Below are 19,306 nucleotides of genomic sequence, written 5' to 3'. Positions count from 1 at the left end.
AAAAAACAAACTACTAAGGGTATATTTTTGTAAGTTCTTAGAATATTTTTAATACAAAATATTAATATATTTTAATCCAAAAATTATGATAATAATTATTTCTTTTTTATTTTAAAAGTATTGATAAATATTTCATATATGTTTCTTTTATTTACAACAATTTAATTAAAATGATATTTTTTTCACATAAATTGAGCTATATTCATATTGATCCATGTTTGATGACGTAAATTGAGCTATATTTATATTGGTCCATGTTTTAGGTAAATTGAGCTATACTCACATTGGTCCGCTTTTAAATATTTTTATAAGATTAAATTTTAGAGATTATTTTGTATATTTAATCTAATATTTGTTGAGAAAAATCATTTTCCTTGGTTTCAACTCTATATATAGATGTAGAATTAAATGGCCAAACCATGTGTGGCTTAAACCTAATACCTAAACATTTAATGACATTTAATTCCCGTTGAATTTTAATAATATATAATGTCATATTAAATTAAGTTTTCCAATAAAATATAAATTTTATAAATCTAATTAAAGTATAAGAAGCAAAATAAATATGATACTTATTAAAATAAAAACTATATATAAAAACAAATTTATTCTTTAAATTAAACAAAAATATATTTAAAATAGTTTAGAGGTGAAACAAAATTATTTTTCCAAATAAAAAAGTATAGATTATGTAGGGCTTAGGCCCAAATAAAAAAGTTTCTTAGAATTGGGCGGCCCAATCTTCAAAAAGCCCATGGACCATGCCTTGGCCCATTGGATGGTTTAAAGAACCTGACTTCAATAAAAGTAGTGACCTTATCCACAGAATGTATTACGCTACCAAGCATGAAACATTTAATAATAAGAAAGCTTTAATCTCGAGACTTTTTATAACGAGTACATCAGTTTATGGACAATTATTGGAGAATATCGATCGAACCCGGACATTATTCAATCATATTTCTCTTCCGAACCCCTAAAAGCAAAGCAACTATGCAGGGGCAGGGAGGCGGGACAAGAAACGGCTCCGAAGAAAGATATTTTGGTTCCCGATGTTTCCCCACGACTATTGTTCGAGAAAGATATTATGACCTAAGTGGTGCTTGCGTTAAGTATAATAATAAATACTCGTAATGAGTCCTCACACTTCGTTATCCAAATATCTCCGACCATCTCAAGAGGACAAAAAATTATTCAATGTGACTACCACACTGATACCTGAACGGTTGTATAATCATAACTCTTTTGTTCTATCTCATATATCTAATCCCGTGGCAATTAGCCTCCCTCCTCGAATAAGTTCTCCCAACAATTCCCCGGAAACCAACTCGAAAGATCAGAAGAAGATCAGAAGAAGAGAGTAACATAATATAGCTCAAAAGTTATTGGCAGTTTCTTGGCAATATGATCTTGGAAAGGTGAGGTGAGAAAACATTGTTCCCATTTATTAAGTGGGAGGTTTGGTTTGGTGGGTCAAGAAGAAAGTTGGATGCGGTGCCCATCAACTTTGAAGTGCTATTACTTTTTCAACCACTTGGGTTTATGCTGATTGTGATGCCTTCCCAACTCCCCCACACAACGAACCATAACGGTTAGATCCTACATCAATTGGAGAGAAAAACGAAGCATTCTTTATAAAGGTGTGGAAACCTCCCCTGATAAATGCGTTTTAAAAACCTTAAGAGAAAGCCCGAGAAGAAAAACCCAAAGAGAACAATAATATCTACTAGTAGTGGGCTTGGCCCGTTACAATAACATCCGTTCCAATAAAATTACAAGACTCTTTTTTTATAAAGGTGTGGAAACCTCTCCCTAATAAATGCGGACAATATATGCTAACGGTGGGCTTGGGTCGTTACAATAACACCCCCTTCCAATAAAACTATAAGGCTTTTCCTTTATAAGGGCGTGGATACCTCTCCCTAGTAAATGTGTTTCGAAAAATCTTAAGGGAAAGCCCGAAAGGGAAAACCCAAAATGGATAATATCCGCTAACGGTGGGCTTGGTCCGTTACAATAACACCCCTTCCAATAAAACTAGTTCCCCTCAAACCCTAAAAGAAGTTCTTCGAAAAGAAGAATCAGAAAAGAAAAGCTCTAAAAAAATGTAAAGAAAAGAACCTCTAGGACCACCATTTGTAACCTTTTTCAGTATTCATGGGTCCCTCTAATTCATTCCTAAAGAGCTTTTCAACGCACTATGTAGAATTCTCCATCAATTTTTCAACCATAATAAAAGGTAAAAGTGCAGAGAGATCCAGAAGCCTCAAGAAAGACATGCTAGAACAACTAAATTAATCTACCAACACAGAACAGGAGAATCTGCATATCAGATATAATGTAAATGAATGGTGTAAAAACGCTGGTAAAGCCTTTCATATAAGACATCCTCATAATGTGACAACGAATACATATATCGATAAGAATTGGACATACATGTTAGATCATCCACCTTATGACAACAAAGAAATGATATCTGTAATGAAAAAAACTTGGCAAGAGGGCAAGCCAGGCCTTCTTCTTTATGTTGATGAATATAAGCAGAAAGGAATTTCTGTGAGATGCTGTCAAATCAATTCTAATACCACAAAGTGGGTAAGACGATGCGGGTAAGAATGAATCGTAAGTTACTCGCCTGTAAGCTCACGCTCAATCATTTTCTGAACGTCATTGACAACTAAATATGCTTTGTAGAGACCAATCACCTCGTCTTGTTTCTTACTATCCTTCCATAGCTGCAAACAAACATAATCAAGATCTTGACATTAGTAGAGAGGAGGGATTCCAGTTGTAAGATATCTGATCGGGAAGAAACTCACCTGTATGGCTGGCATCTTCTGGTAGATTAAAAAACGAACAGTAGAGATACATGAAGAAAAGTGAAAATTTGAAACTATTAGAACTTGTAGACCCATGAATGGAAAGATTGAATGTTAATAAACATCAAAACAGATGCAAATTCATCAAAGTAACAAAGGCTCAACATGTCCTATGTCTCCTATGATTGAACCGTAAATTGTATATGTTCGAGAAGGCAACGAAACACGAGTCTAACTTCAATTGTAAACAGAACCTCAAGAACAATATCCATTGGATTTATCAGAACTCAACTCCCTTATAAAGATTTATGGCAACACAAACAAAATGGAAGAAACATCGAAAAGCTTTGGAAAGAACTTACAGCTAATCCTGCACGAACAACTAGCTTGTGAGGCACCATATTGACATCAATGCAGTAGAATTGCAATCTACAATTGATCAAGCACATGCACAATTTCAGTAAGTACTTAGCACACTGGTCTTCTAAGCATTATCCAGCGCTTGGAAAATGATGATACAATTCATATTTTACATTCAGTTGATGAAAAATGAGCTAAGAGCTAACCTGGGGTAATAATCAGCAGCCAATCTTTCCAATTGGGGCTTTAGATAAATATAATTTCTGCACCAGTTTGCCATCCTACAGATCCACACGAACTCATTTTTCAACAAAAGAATATAAAATACTGCTTGAAATGCTGGTAATGAAAACTGGACAAAAAATATCAAATCGTTCAATTCAAAATGATCACAATCAATGAAATTGCAAGGGAAAATCAAGCAATTGAGGACAATTTTTCCTGATAAACAGATAAATTTCTGATCAAACACTATCCAGTCAAGGTCAAATGCATTCACATCGTTTACATTTCTTTCTCTGCTCTGGAAGAAACCTTCGTAATTAAGTGAACATTTCCCAGAAAAGCCGACAAGAAATGCATACATACCATACAATAATCACGGGCTCGTTTCGTTTCTCTGCATCCGTAATAGCCTTATCGAACTCAAGTTCACTACAAATGGACTTGAGCTCGATCGACACAGGAGATTCATCACAAAACTGCAGGGAACTCTCTTGGGTCCAATCTCCAAGCACCGAAATCTTCTCACCAGTCGCAGAAACTTTCAAGGAAAGCGGCGGAAATTTTTGGGACAGAGGAAGCCTGTTGAAACCAGAGACAGTGAGCTTGGCCGCCGGAAGATCAAAACGAGCGTCTAATTTAGGGAAAGATTTCAAGGTTCCGAAGTGAACAGGCAAAACTTTCACCATTTCGGAAGGATGAAGAATTAGGAAACGGCAACAGAAACGAAAAAGAAATGGTCGGAGGGTGGCGGCGCCGGCGGCCTGTTGAAGAGGGTTCCGGTGGGTCCCACCGGGAGATTCAGAGTCAGTTGAAGGATTGTTCCTGATCGATCTCCCAAGCTGTAAAACCTTCAACAAAACGCCATTTTGTGGAAGAAGAAACGAAAAAACCGAATAAAATAAAACAAATTAATTAATTAAAACTCAAGTCGTGGGTGGCTGCCGCATGCATTCTTAGGCTTTTATTTTTATTTTTTATTATTATTATTATTAAACGGAAAATTGAAAAGTCATAGGAAATTAGAAATTGAATTCTATTATATTCTCATAGGTTGAACTCCTACCTTCACACAATTGACTTTTTTTTTTTTCTTTTTAATAAAACTGTGTTTATAAAATAATTAATAAATTAACCTAATCCAAATAATTCATATTAAAATTAAAATTAACCAATCAGGTTGTTAGGAAAATTTATTCATATTTTTTTATTTTTAATAAAATTAAAATCTATCATTAATTTTAAATGACTTCGAAAAGAAAAGAATATCGACAGATTTAACTATAAAATTTTTAAATAATAATTATTATTTAATTTATTTAAATATATTTAAATTGACAACAAATTATATTATGTCACACGAGCGATGGATGAAGAATGCAGTCCTAAAATGGAATAACTTATTTTCATGCATCCGAAAAATAATTCTTTTCATATTAAAAAAAAAAAAAAAAGTGGGGTTTTGGTCATGCCCCTTTATATTTTTTTAATGCATTTTATTTTATATTGTTATAGGAAAATTAAATTTAAACCAATTAATTTATTTAAATATATTTTTTTTCAAATTTCCAAATTTATAAACTTAATTATTTAAATGTATAATTACTTATTTTAGTAGATGCAAAAAATTAATACAATATATATATAATTTACTAATTCAATTTGTTTGGGCTTAAGGCCCACTATGTATTGTCGGTCTTAAGGCCCACTATGTAGTATTGGGCTTCTACGGATTTCATAGTGATTAGTTGCAAGCCCAATAAGCCCTAATTTCGAGTTCACTTTAAAAAAAAAAATAAATATTTATAAAAATTAAATGAGACAAATAATCTATTTTTGAAAAATTAATTAAGTGAACTAATTAATCAAAATTAATATTTATATATAAAAAAAATTATATGTTATAATTATTAGGATTAAATTATATTTTTCTCTAAATTATATTGCCAGGCTGGCGGATTGATCATCCGAGAAATGTGGAAGATAGCACGGGTTTAGGATCTTATCTTTTTAGTCACAGGTTTGATGACGAGGATGGGTGGTTGAGATCTTCCGCGTGGACAAGATCGTCCATCATGATTACACGTGGCGCCAGATTAAGCTGGGAAGCTGATATCCCTCGAACATTTTAGTCCGTGTCCCACTTTTCTTATGCCGTCTAAACAGGTAAGCTACTACTACTCCACGTGGACCAATCATAATATTCCACGTATTAATTATTAGAAACAAAATGGAGAAGGTATGGTCCACGTTGGTATGTCGGAAGGAAATTGGTCAAAGTAGTTGACTTCTTGTAGTTATGAAATGCACGAGCATAGAAACACCTTATGCATGACAGCGGTGCATTTTAAAAGTTATTGACCTTTACTCCCTCTCTTCCGCCCTATTTAAATGTTCGGTCGGGTCACAATGTCATCACTAAATCTAAAAATTTAATTTCATTAGCGTTCGTTCTTCGTTAATGGCTCTACGACACGGTCTTTTCTTGTTCGTGTTCTTCCTTTTTGCTCTCTCTTCTCCTTTCACATCCATGGCAACATCTCGAGCCATGCTTAACGTAGAATCGAGTGATCTAGCAATGATATCGACTTCTTCACCTTCTACTGTCTCGTTCCCAATAATTCCTACTCCGTCCACATCTACAATCACGTTCGATGGAGAATCTGCACCATCAACATCTGAAGCTACTACCATGGTAGGATTTGGTTCGTCGATTTTCATGCCTCCGAATTCTAATGATTTTGTTGCTTTTGAGGTTCCTAATGGTATGGATGCAAAGCCACCAATGTCCAATCGCATTATTCGAAGTTGCAAACCTAAAGGTCGAATGAGGTATTCTGCTCCCAGTGATCGTAGGAATAGTCTGCCTCTTGTTTCGATTGTATGCTCAAACATGTCGTGAAAAAAATCGGACATACAAATATTAGAAATCTTACGCATACTTTTTCAATACTACTAATTATATATTTGTAGTTATACCAAAGTTTATAGTATTTATGTAAAAATCCAATTAAGAGAAAAAAAAAATAAAGTTATATTTTAATTTTTTAATTTATGTTCCGATTCCAAAGCGCTATATATATATATATATATATATATATATATATATATATATATATATATGTCAACTTCTCCTTACTCGATAGTTATAGGTTGTAAGTCGTTGTCATTGCCTTTTTGTTTGCATCACATATAACACCAATTTCAATCTCTCAAATCTTGCTTTCAAAACTCTCTTTCGAAATCTCTCAGCTCGGTTTCCTAAAACTTTCTTCTTGAGCTAGGGATAGAGGCTCGAGCATACGTCGTTTGGCCATAGGCGACGTAAGAATGAATTGAGTTAACTTACGGAAGTGAATGCAGTACAATCGCAAGTCCACAGCCATCAAAAGTATATATATAACACAACTTATTTGAATGACTTATTCGAGCATACTTAGTTAATAAGATATTACATGTCGTTCTAAAAGCAGATTGGTTCGATCTGTTACTCTAAACTTTTAATTACTATTTAATTTAATCGAAGAAATTACAAATTTTGAAATATTTTAAAAGAATCATATAAGGGTATTTTACATAATCAATAAATTGTTAAAAAATTATTATAAAAATAAAATAGCAATAAGATAAGTTAAGTACAATTAATTATATTTAATAGCGTAAATAGTTGTCATCTTGTCTTATTAATTTTATATAAAAACTATTTTATATTTTATTAAATTATTAATGGGGACGGTATAGATAAATTTTAAATTTTATTGAAACTACTTTTAACTTATTTTTAATTTTTATGAATTAATATATATATATAACTAAATTATTAATTTCATAGAAAGTTGAACCTAAATAAAGTATCCTTTTAAAAATAATTAAATAAATAAATATATATATATATATTATTTAGAGACCAAAATATTATCTTTATTAAAATTTAGTTTTAAAATATTAGTCCAATAATATATTTTTATTTTAAACATAAATTCTTGTTTAATTATTAATTTTGAACGTTCCAAAAATTCATATTTAGTCAGTGTTAAAAAAGTCATAACAAAAGTCATTACGATAAGTCAGGTCTTTATATATTTTTTTTTTTAATAAAAAAAAAGTTAGAAGGTAGTCTTTTTAATTTTAAATATTATTCGAATTAATCTTATAATTTATTAAAACTCTATTTAAAAGATTTTATTAACTAAATTTTAATTTTTAAATTTAAATTATAAATTAATATAAATAATAATGGAGGGACTTAATCAAAATTTCAAAAGAGATCTAACAACCAAAATAAAAACAAGATAAAAAATCAAAGAACTAAATTTTAAACTAAAAAAATGCTTGCTTGTGTTGTTTGGTTTTTAAATATAATATTATTATTTTGAAATTAAATTAATAATACGTGGAATTAGATATCTAGAAGGAGGGCCCACTGGTGTCTCTCTCTCTTCGGCGGCGCGTGATTTATTGGCCACGTTTAGTGTATACGCGCAATTGACTCGCTTCATTTCCATTTTCCAATATTCAACGTGTAAATAGAAAATATCACTATTTCAAATAATATATATATATATATATATATATATCTAAATAAAGGGTCTGATACCGAGAAGTTTCCACACTTTCATTCTCTTCCTCAACCGATGTGGGATATCACAATCCATCCCTCCTTTAAGGCTCAACGTCCTTGTTACTTTCTCTAATTGATGTAGGACCCCACCAAATTTATCATTTTCAGGGTCCAACGTCCTTACTGACACACCGTCTCTTCGTGTCAGCCCCCCTTCAAGGAACAGTCTCCTTGCTGGACGAGGCCAGCATCCTTACTGGTATACCACCTCCTTGTGTCTACCCCCTTCGGAGAACAGCCTCATCGCTGGCACATCGTCCAATGTTGGGCTCTGATACCATTTATAACGGCCTAGGCCAATCGCTAGCAGATAATGTCTTCTTTGGACTTTCATTTTCGGGCTTCCCCTCAAGATTTTTAAAACGCGTACGCTGGGGAGAGGGAGAAGTTTCCACACTCTTATAAAAGAATGTTCGGTTCATCAAAATGATAGATATATTGAATCAATTACAAAAGTTATAAATGATAAATAAAATAATAGTAAAATAATTAATTACGAGACTTTAGAATATAAATCTTAATGGACAATAAATCACATGGTACCATTATCTTCACGGTAGAGCCAAAAATTCTTATATATTGGGATGACGGATATCAAATACATAAAAAATATAAATACTCACACTTAGGTATGTATTGTTCATGTACGTATAGGGTCGAAGTGAAAATTCAATTATTTACTACTTGGGACCTTCAATCCAACCGTGGCCCATCGAGGGAGGATGAATATGAATTCATAGTTTTGGGAACACACGATAAGGGCATTTGTGACAATCTCACATTTCTAGTCATGTAGCATAGGCGATTACTACAATTATGTTGACTTTAGTTGCGATAGAATAAGAGATTTGGTTTTAGTGGTTGAACCGTGAAATCATATATATAGTTCGAAGAATTAGGTAATGCAAGTACAAATTTCATTTCGAATTTCAGACCTCAACATTCTGCTGCTCATGGTGTTTCACGATCAGTATTGGAAATGAGCGGAGAAGTTGTGGAACCTCAAACCATCACTATTTTTCATCTGTGGAGGTGTTCGTGATCAACTTAAGTGTAACTTATAAGAAGTGGTTCGTTCCCCTCTCAAACCAATGTGGAATCTCACAATCCACCCCTTTGGGGGCTAGCGTCAATGTTGGCACACCGCCCTATGTCTGGCTCTAATATCATTCGTAACAGTCCAAACCCACTAATAGCAGATCTTGTCGTCTTTGGGTTTTCCCTTCAAGGACTTCCCCTCAAGATTTTAAAACTCATCGACTAGGGAGAGGTTTCTACACCCTTGTAATAAATGATTCGTTCCCCTCTTCAACTGACGTGCGATCTCACTTTAAGTTTAATCATCACATCTAAAACAACATTGAAGTGTCTAGACACTGACGTGTCAAATCTCACAAATTATCTTCGCAGTATTCTATTCACTTCATCATTCATTTATTCATATCGTGCACAACGACGAGTAGGAAGATCACAACCATCTCCTCGACGTCCACATATTAAGTTGGCACCAGCTCCCACATCATCGTTAGCAACGTCGATAGCAAAATTTTTCATATCCATACGATCTCTATGTGTTTTTTCGTTAAAAGTCTAGTCAGAAATTCAACCGTAACATGCCCTAAGCGGCCGAAGTCTTCTCCAATGTCCAAAAAAGTTACATCACGTAGCCCTCAAATATTAAATATAAATTTGCCCAATTCAATGTCAAATGAAATCATCTCCCTCGATGGCTCACCTAAGCCTAAAACTTCATCTTTCGTGATTCAATTACTTTACCTCAATGGCAGCACTATAAATACAACCGTTCTTCATTAACCCATCTTCAAATTCAACATCCATGGAGTTTTCCACGCGCCCCTGTTCTAAATTTCTTACTAAATCGTCCTAGTTTGAACAGTTCAATCGAAATTGAACGGATTCTCTCATCTGGGTCTTCTTAAAATCCTCGAATTCAAGGGATTCGAGGGCGATTCTTAACCATTTTGCAGGAAATCGAGATGGGTCCATCGGGGAAGGACCTGAAAGACATGGTGGTGAGTCAACTGGGGGAGTCTTTGAGGGAGATTTCGGGGCTTCCTGAGTATAACGGCATATGCAAGAAGGTGTATGGGGATTTGATTCGAAGAGTGAAGCTGTTAAGCCCTTTGTTTGAGGAATTGAGAGATGGAGATGAAGAACTTGAATTAGATGTTCTTAAGGGTTTGGAGTTGCTGAAAATTGCTTTGGATTCTGCTGCAGAGTTTCTTAGATCGGTCAGCCGAGGTAGCAAGCTATTTCAGGTATTGAATTCTGTTTTGGTTCTTGTAAGTTTCGCGTTCTTGAATTTTGTGTTTGGATGCTGGGAATCTGAGATGATGAAACTGTGAATCTTCTGGAAAATTTGATCATTTCATTGAAGAACAAGAAGTTGATCAGCCAAGGAACTTCATTGTTTGAAGAAAAAAGCCTTGTTAATCTCTAGCTTTGGTGATTATATGGCATTCAATTGTGTTTGTGACGTCTACTAGAAGTTTCCACATCCTTATAAAGAATGCTTTGTTCTCCGGAGTGGAATCCTTCGGGAACCAGCATCTTCGTTGGCTCTCGTTCCCTTCTCCAATCGATGTGGGACTCCAATCCACCATCTTTGAGGCCCAATGTCCTTGTTAACATACTGTCCCTGTCCACCTCCCTTCATGACTCAGCATTCTTGTTAGCACATCGCTCGGTATCTAGTTTTGATATCATTTGTAACAACCCAAACCCACCGCTAACAAATATTGTTCTCCTTGGATTTTCTGCTATGGAGAGGTTTCCACACTTTTATTAAAAGATCTCAAGTTGTTTTGAACTTATTACCTGAATTCATTGAACTATTGCATCTCAGGCTTCGAAATTAGAGAAATTAGTACTTGAGTTTCATCATATGACTGAAGATATTGAAGCAGCACTTAGCAAGCTTCCCATCGACAAGCTCGGGATCTCGGATGAGGTTCGAGAACAGGTACGGTTATTATCTCTCCTTGAATGTTCATTGTGTATAAGGTTTGCTATGCTTAGAATCAACTTTTGATGAGTTGAGTTGGATGAGTTATACACTTACCAGTTACCAATGATGAACTTTGCTTATTCGATCCGTTTCAGACCGAACTTGTTCATGCGCAATTCAAACGAGCGAAAGAGAGAGTAGGTTCAGCTGATGCAGAGTTAGGCAAGGATTTGGTCATGTTAGAGGAAGAAAAAGATCCTGACCCTGCGATATTGAGAAGAGTTTCTGAAAAACTGCATCTTCGGAGTATAAACGATCTGAAGAAAGAGTCGTTAGCTATCCATGAGCTGGTGATCTCGATCGATGGAGGAGACCCGGGGGATGTTTTTGGTAAACTGTCGTCCGTTTTAAAGAAGTTGAAGGATTATGTACAATCAGAAAACCCCGAAGTTGAAACTTCTCAAGATGAAAAAAGTACGACTATTAAACACAGATCTCCTGTCATCCCCGACGATTTCAGGTGCCCCATATCTCTTGAATTAATGAGGGATCCCGTCATTGTCTCGACTGGGCAGGTGAGCGTCGTATTGACTGATGCAATGTTTTTTTTTTTTACTCATTGTTATTTTTATTCGTCTCGCTACCGTGTGACCTCTTGCAGACGTACGAGAGATCTTGCATTCAGAAATGGTTGGATGCAGGGCACAAAACCTGTCCAAAAACGCAGCAAGCTTTACAACATACAGCCTTAACACCAAATTACGTCTTGAAGAGCCTGATTTCTTTGTGGTGTGAGAACAATGGCGTTGAACTGCCTAGGAAGCAAGGTAACTGCAGAAGCAAGAAACCCGGAAGCAGTATTTCAGACTGCGATCGGGCTACTATCGACGCATTACTGCTAAAACTGGTTAATGGATCTCCAGAACAGAAAAGATCAGCTGCTGGTGAGCTCCGACTACTAGCGAAGAGGAATTCCGATAACAGAATTTGTATCGCCGAGGCGGGAGCCATTCCGTTCCTCGTCGAACTATTATCTTCAAACGATACTAGGACTCAGGAGCATGCAGTTACAGCACTATTGAATCTTTCGATCAACGACAGTAACAAAAGAACGATTGTTGATCTCCGAGCCATTCCTGCTATTGTTGAAGTACTGAAAAATGGCAGCATGGAAGCAAGGGAAAATGCAGCTGCGACCCTTTTCAGCTTATCCGTGATAGACGAGAACAAGGTCGCCATCGGAGTAGCTGGGGCGATTCCTGCTCTCATAAGCTTGCTTTGTGAAGGTACTCCCAGAGGAAAGAAGGACGCTGCCACTGCTATCTTCAATCTTTCAATCTATCAGGGAAACAAAGCAAGGGCTCTAAGAGCAGGCATTGTGAGTCCACTCATGGGATTTCTGAAAGATACTGGAGGTGGCATGGTGGATGAAGCTCTAGCTATTCTGGCCATTCTTGCAACTCACCATGAAGGAAAGGTAGCAATAGGGCAAGCCGAGCCGATGGCGGTTCTATTAGAGTTCATCAAAACTGGTTCGCCACGGAACCGGGAAAACGCTGCAGCCGTGCTGTGGTCACTTTGCAGTACCGATTTCGAGCAGTTGAAGCTAGCTAGGGAGCATGGTGCAGAAGAGGCACTGAAAGAAGTATCTGAGAATGGCACAGACAGAGCAAAGAGAAAAGCAGGAAGCATTCTAGAGCTCTTTCAACGCTTTGATGGACCATCTTCACCCTTGTAGTTATAAGGCATTAATAATACTACAATATTACTGTATTTATAATGAAGAAATTTTCATGTAGAATTATGTAATTCTTGTTTGAAATTTAGTGAAGAAAGTGCTAAGATTACTTACACAAATGGCTGTTCTTTTGAAGTAATCAGAAATGGAATATCAAATCATAGAAAATAAGAGGATTTTTACACTCTTGGGTCATGTTTTTTGGATACAGGTTACTGCAAGAACAGGGGCAAACCAACACTCTGTATTGTCACGGTCGACTAATCTCAATCAAAAGAGAAAAAAACGAGACAAAAAGATCAAAGTATTAAGTGAACCAAAAAGGTTTGAGAGCATTGCAGATCAAATTAGATAAAAAGCTTAGATGTATGAATGATTTATTTCCCTTTTAGAAACACAACTAGCCTAACTTCTCCATGAATGATTCAGTCAAGCTATTGCCACTAACTATCTTCGTGGTACCAACTATCAACTCGTAGGCCATTCCCTCCTGCAAGACGAGAACAATCGAATGAGAATTTCTGGGGGGGGAAAGCCCTACAAAGAAACATATACCGAACACAATGCATCGAGATTTCCCCTAAAAACAGCAGGATAATCATATCCAGTTGATTCAATTCGATTCGGTTCAGTTGGACGTAAAACCCGTTAGAATTCAACTAGACAAGCTATGGCAGATATCCTTCATTCTTAGCTAAAGATGACTAAGGTAGGCGTTCCAGCGAAGCAGTTTGTGCTGATGGAAGAAATGGCTAGGCACGTTCGGTCTGTTACGTTCTTATACAGATATGACCAACTCTTACTGGTCATATGCAAAGTTATGACCGTAAGTGACAAACATGAAACACCATTGATTTGCTCTCTTCCAGTAACATGTTATCATTAATGTACATGTCAATATCAATTATTCGGATTAATTATAGATACATGATAACTAGGGCAATTTAGCTTGTATTCGAAAGAAAATGTTTCTTAATATTTCTTTATTTTGGAAAATTAACTTCCTAATATTTTCTACCTTCACGTTAACTGTTCTAACAAGTTTACTAATTAAATCAAACTTTCTAAACTCATACAAGATCAACAAAATTTAATAGAAAATGTTAATTCCATACCTGACCACTGAGAAATCGAAGAGCAGAAATCTCAGCAAATGTGACTCCTCCAATAAAAACGACGAGAACGACTGTGCGCCTTCCATCCGTCACTCTATGAGAAGTTGAAGCATTTAATTGTCAAAGTCAAATCAATGAAGTACTCACCAGTGCATTATGAGGAAACTGTATTAACGATTGTCTATTCTCGGTTTTCTTTAGCGTAGTAATTTTGAAAACAAGCATCGCATACTGATCAATATTATATGATATAACAAATTCACAGCCAATATATCAATGATACTGAAGCTCACTTCTTAAACAAAGAAACTCCACAATTTCTGTATCCATATTCGTTAAGTCACGAGCAAATAAGTTGGACATTGCAAAACCAGAGGACCAAAACACCCTACTCCAGTATAAGATATAATACTTGACTTTTTGTAAAGGGGCTACACTTGTAATTGTTTTGCCTTGTTTTCTGGATTTTGACTTCTTGCATGTCGAGGATTGTTAGGAGGGAGTCCCACATTGGCTAATTTAGGGAATGATCATGAGTTTATAAGTAAGGAATACATCTACATTGGTACAAGGTCTTTTGGGGAAGCCCAAAACAAAGCCACAAGAGCTTATGCTTAAAGTGGACAATATCATACCATTGTGGAGGGATGTGATTCCTAACATGGTATCAGAGCCACACCTTTAACTTAGCCATGTCAATAGGATTCTCAAATATCGAACAAAGAAGTTGTGAGCCTTGAAGGTGTAGTAAGAAATGACTCAAGTGTTAAACAAAGGGTGTAGTAAGAAATGACTCAAATATCGAACAAAGAAGTTGCGAGTCTCGAGTAAAGGGAGACTATTCGAGGGCTCCATAGGCCTCGGGAGAGGCTCTATACTGGGTACTTTGTTCGAGGGGAGGATTGTTGAGAATTGTTGGGAGGGAGTCCTACATTGGCTAATTTAGGGAACGATCATGGGTTTATAAGGAATACATCTCCATTGGTATGAGGCCTTTTGGAGAAGCCCAACGCAAAGCCATGATGCTCAAAATGGACAATATCATACCATTATGGAGAGTTAAGGATTGCTGAGAATTTTTGGGAGGGAATCCTACCCTGGCTAATTTAGGGAATGATCATGAGTTTATAAGTAAGGAATACATCTCCATTGGTATGAGGCCTTTTGGGGAAGCCCAACGCAAATCTATGATTGCTTATGCTCAAAGTGGACAATATCATACCATTGTGGAGAGTTGTGATTTCTAACCTTTCATTCTGATTCTAGAGAATTGTAGCGGCAGTTGGTGTTAGTTCTTTTTAGGTAGTTACACGACCAGCTGTAGTAATGCTAAAATAAATACTAGCCTCTTTATTATTTGGAGGATAGAACTTCCTTTAATAAAATCTTATCACACTGGTCTTACACCAACCAATACTTGAACATATATATTGAGAGAGTTGAGACTTACTTGTCATTACTGGTTGAAGCCCCTTGCAAGGAATCGTATGATGAACTGCTAAGGAATCCACCCTAGATTTAGAAATCAAGATCGGGAAAGGGAGAGAGAAATAAGGATAGCAGAATAATGAAAAATAAAGCCAAGATAAAAGGAAACAAGATTACAAAAAACATAAAATTGTGAAGACAAATTTACTGACTCTCTTTGTTTCTGAATGGGGCCCAGGTAATAACTTCAAAATTTCTTCAACAGGACGCCTGATACATATACGCAATGAGATGAAATTGGAAATACGGAGGTAAATCATACCCGGAAGTACAAAAATTTAGGCACATACATACAGAGATACCTTAGTTTCTGAATAAATTTGAGAATGAAAATAAACATAATTATGGGAAAAGGAAATTATTTAGCGAAGTAAGAAAACAGTTTATGAAATTAATGACACTTATAACAATCCCGCCCTAAGAGCTTACAGAAAACCAAACCCAATTAAAGTTAAATACAAAATTACTTAGAATGAGATCGCAAATTAGAATTGTGCCATTTTTTTCACAATATTCATTGTTAAAAGTGTAACAAGAAAAGGCTAGGATTGCTTAGTCCTTACACTTTGGGACTTGTTTCATTTTAGTCCCTCTACTTTCAATATATCTCAAAATTAGTCCCCATGGTTCATTTTTGGTACAAATATTTAGTCCCTATAAGCTTTTTGCCTAAAAATTAGGTAAATACATTCACATGGCGTCTTTTTTTAAATGAAAATTATGCCTATTCTTTTATTAAGTCATAAAAATTAACTTGAAACTAACCATAATACTAATTTTAGGTTATATTGAAAGGACAAGGACCAAATTTGGACCGTACTAAAATGAAATAAGTTTCGAAGTATGGAGACCAAAATGATATTTTAACCTTGTAAATATTAGAAATTTTCACAAAATAAAAAAGGCTTACCATCCAGACCTAACAGCTTGCTGGACAAGACGAATGCTAAGAGGAGCATATCCAGAAAAGACATAGGCAATATCAGTTGGGCTGCACCATAATAAATAGAAGTCAAAATTTATTGACAGCCAAAAAGGCAGACGTTTTGTAAAGAATAACTTTGCACTGAATTTCACCATGTAGAGCAGCACTTTTGGCATAAGATGGTGGAAACAAGGATCACATGCAATTCTAAACTGGGTATGAATCAGAGGTGCCAATTGTAAAATGCTAACAATCGCTAGACAGGCCCCGAATGAAAAGTCCATTACAATAAGATCCCTTCATACGAATGAGTAAAAAGATAAATGTTCCCTTTTTATTTCGTTTCTTACAATCTGGCTCACTCAACATTTAAAAATAATAATATTTGTTCATCAATGCATCATCATTTGTATAATTCTCTTGAACACATCCCTCTAAATGTAGAGTAGAGGCCAACTCTGCCACAATTTTATATTGAACCATAAGAAGCTTTTAATTAAGGTAGAAAAATGGTAAAAAGGCAGTATTTTACTAAATGAAAAAAAAAAAGAAAAAAAAAAGAAGAGAAGAACACTCCTAAATTGGAGCAAAAATTTAACTGGCCAAGTCTATCATGGTAGAAATCCATATCAAATACTTGAGTATTACTTTTCCAAAAGCAATTATTATATAAACTCAAAACTCAAGTGCTAATTCAACACAGTTTTATATCTTGACAGTAAAAGTTAATATGCTTATGGTTTCAGCTCATAGCTGCTGGAAGCCATAAATGAAGAGAAATTCCAAAATGGAAAGCATAAGATAAAGGGAAGAAACATTAAAGTATAAGACAATAGGATTTAGGAGCTTTCAAATAGATTAGAAAATGACAGCATTCATTTCTTTTTCAATATTGAATTTTAAAATAAAAAAACATAGTTCTACGATGTAGCAGATGAAAAGATATCACATATTGCTAACATACAAAACTATAATGTAATATCAAAAGAAAAAACGTTGCTGCATGCGGATCCGCATGTGCCTTGAAATTATTTAAGAATCCAACTATAAAACAATTGGTAACAAGATGAAGAAGAAGAATACTTGACTGTATTTGTGTCGTCTACAACAAGTTGCAGAGCACGTTTGATAGTCAGCCAGTTGCTTCTTGACTCCTGCAAGGAATAGACCGTAACAATCATGGTTGAACATTTTCATGGATGATGTAAGATCTTGAATATTCAAAAGTACACCACAAATTCCCTCAATCTAGATGAAGAGGGCCCAACCTGTTTTTTAATTAATCCCGCTTTCTCAATGTTATTTAATGTGCCCATGTGTTCAAACCCATAGCTGTGAAGTATTTCTCTCCTAAAAATGCAAGTTAAGTTAAGGCACCAATATTATCCTAATTAATGGAAGGAAACAAAAATCTGAATGGAATAATTCTTACCTCAAGTAGTCAAATTGCTTTTTAGGTAAACCAGAATTTGTAACAGAAAGCAAGATGAGAAGACGGAGGACTTTAACAAGAGGCTCCTGCTTATGAATCAATTCTTCAATGTACTCAAAACATCTGCAGGCAGAAACTATAATATTTTCACCAACACATAACACAATCTACAGAAGTGGTAGGCACTAGTTAAGTATCTTTTCAAGATAACTATAGGACTTCTTTAAAAACTGTTCTTAAAAACTACTTTTTATTTTAAACAAAAGAAGAGATTTCTTTAATTGAAAAATGTACTTGACAGGGTACTATTAAAAGAAAAAAAAGAAAAAAAGAAAAAAACAAACAAAAAGGATTGTTCTAAATAATTATTCGAATAATAACTGCTTTGCATGTGCAGAACGTAAACATAGAGGAAAAACAACAAGTACATGTGAAGTTGAAAAGATAATTAACTTTTAAAAGTCAACATAAACGAACTTCAAAAGCACCATAAAGAAGACCAAACAAGAAACGCAGGGCATTGCACAACGAACATGAAAAGTAGCTTTGTCATTTAGACTTCAACAACTAGATTTCTAAATTTTGATCATATAAGCACAAGATCATAAATAAACCTTCCTTTCCTGGATATTACATCATCACGTACGAAAATAAAGCATTCAATATTTTCCTTGCAAGAATTATATATAACAAAAGTTCAAGTCAACAAACACAATTTATGTCCAAAAACTCAAGTAAAATAATAGTTTACATGTCATAGCTTTCAGCTTCAATAATTGTGTGTTCCATGTCAAGCTGCCCAAGGAAGGATGGCTTTGAAGTAAACGTCGACAAGTGTTGAGCCAGGTTAATGTGCCTCTAGAAAGAAATTGTGGCAAATAGTGATTTTATTATCATGTAAGAAAAATGCCCCTCGATAAGTCTTCAAGGAAGAAAAAAGAAAAAGAAAAAGTAGAAGATACTTACTGTCATTTCTGGCAACGAATTAAGCTTTTTAACGAAGTCCTTCAACTCAGAAACGGACTGCGTCTGCATTAGACATGAACTACCAATTAAAGTTTGTTGAACAAGATTTTCCTTCTTAATTCTTTGAGTTATTAGAAATAAATGTCTAGATTGACAATTTATCATACAACAGGAAAAAAGAAGCATCAAGCCTTTCAGAACGGACGACAACATGACACAGACATGACAACTTAATGACGAGCTGGAAAAAGAACATACAGGAAATGACAATCATATGGTAAAAGAATAAACTCCTTACGGTTGTTGACATCTCTGCATAGTCCTCCTTCATGGACATAGCTTTTTGACGTAGAATCTGCAATTGTGCTGAAGATAACAATTAAAAAAATGGAACTTCAAGAAAGGGGGTTAAAACAATTTTACATGCAAACTTCAAAATAAGGGATGAAGAGAAAAAGGAAGTTAATTACAATGCACTAAATTAAGTTGATAAAACTAGATCAACCTGGACAACCACTTCGAAGTTGAGATCCCTTGTTTCCTTATACAGCTTGTCACTGGATATACAGGTGAAGAAAGAAATAAACACAAACTTCAGAAATAGGAGTGAGATAGGGAGTAAAAAAAAAAAAAAAAAAAAAAAAAAAAAAAA

The 19,306-nt window shown here is 35.0% G+C and overlaps 3 protein-coding genes across 4 annotated transcripts in view; 1 reads left to right on the top strand and 2 right to left on the bottom strand.

The window, feature by feature from the left end:
- Positions 1 to 2,341: 2,341 nt before the first annotated feature.
- On the bottom strand, positions 2,342 to 4,293 carry LOC111466549 (thioredoxin-like 3-2, chloroplastic). Of its 2 annotated transcripts, none has more exons than XM_023111256.1 (5): positions 3,768 to 4,293; positions 3,386 to 3,460; positions 3,182 to 3,248; positions 2,820 to 2,834; positions 2,342 to 2,735 (listed from the first exon to the last, which is right to left on the bottom strand). In XM_023111256.1, the coding sequence occupies exons 1-5, from the start codon at positions 4,088 to 4,090 to the stop codon at positions 2,628 to 2,630; spliced, it is 588 nt and encodes a 195-aa protein (XP_022967024.1). In that variant the 5' UTR covers positions 4,091 to 4,293; the 3' UTR covers positions 2,342 to 2,627. The 2 variants fall into 2 exon arrangements, with proteins under 2 accessions (XP_022967024.1, XP_022967023.1); XM_023111255.1 differs by having other exon boundaries at positions 2,820 to 2,837; positions 3,768 to 4,289.
- A 5,481-nt stretch (positions 4,294 to 9,774) lies between these two features.
- On the top strand, positions 9,775 to 12,847 carry LOC111466546 (U-box domain-containing protein 14-like). The gene is made up of 4 exons (XM_023111252.1): positions 9,775 to 10,301; positions 10,889 to 11,005; positions 11,146 to 11,565; positions 11,652 to 12,847. The coding sequence occupies exons 1-4, from the start codon at positions 10,020 to 10,022 to the stop codon at positions 12,726 to 12,728; spliced, it is 1,896 nt and encodes a 631-aa protein (XP_022967020.1). The 5' UTR covers positions 9,775 to 10,019; the 3' UTR covers positions 12,729 to 12,847.
- A 91-nt stretch (positions 12,848 to 12,938) lies between these two features.
- The window catches only part of LOC111466547 (vacuolar protein-sorting-associated protein 33 homolog), a 9,429-nt gene continuing 3,061 nt past the window's right edge, over positions 12,939 to 19,306 (bottom strand). Inside the window, exons 11-22 of the mRNA XM_023111253.1 lie at positions 19,160 to 19,211; positions 18,953 to 19,009; positions 18,655 to 18,717; positions 18,440 to 18,546; positions 17,689 to 17,811; positions 17,525 to 17,606; positions 17,340 to 17,410; positions 16,242 to 16,322; positions 15,484 to 15,541; positions 15,294 to 15,355; positions 13,844 to 13,937; positions 12,939 to 13,218 (exon numbers count right to left, since the gene is read on the bottom strand). Coding sequence (XP_022967021.1) covers positions 13,129 to 13,218; positions 13,844 to 13,937; positions 15,294 to 15,355; positions 15,484 to 15,541; positions 16,242 to 16,322; positions 17,340 to 17,410; positions 17,525 to 17,606; positions 17,689 to 17,811; positions 18,440 to 18,546; positions 18,655 to 18,717; positions 18,953 to 19,009; positions 19,160 to 19,211 — 940 coding nt within the window. The 3' untranslated portion in view covers positions 12,939 to 13,128. The remainder of the gene's footprint in view (positions 13,219 to 13,843; positions 13,938 to 15,293; positions 15,356 to 15,483; positions 15,542 to 16,241; positions 16,323 to 17,339; positions 17,411 to 17,524; positions 17,607 to 17,688; positions 17,812 to 18,439; positions 18,547 to 18,654; positions 18,718 to 18,952; positions 19,010 to 19,159; positions 19,212 to 19,306) is intronic.

This window comes from Cucurbita maxima, unplaced genomic scaffold (genome assembly GCF_002738345.1).
Source record: "Cucurbita maxima cultivar Rimu unplaced genomic scaffold, Cmax_1.0 Cma_Scf00031, whole genome shotgun sequence".
In the NCBI taxonomy this organism is placed as follows: domain Eukaryota; kingdom Viridiplantae; phylum Streptophyta; class Magnoliopsida; order Cucurbitales; family Cucurbitaceae; genus Cucurbita; species Cucurbita maxima.
This window is presented reverse-complemented; position numbering and strand designations above follow the sequence as displayed.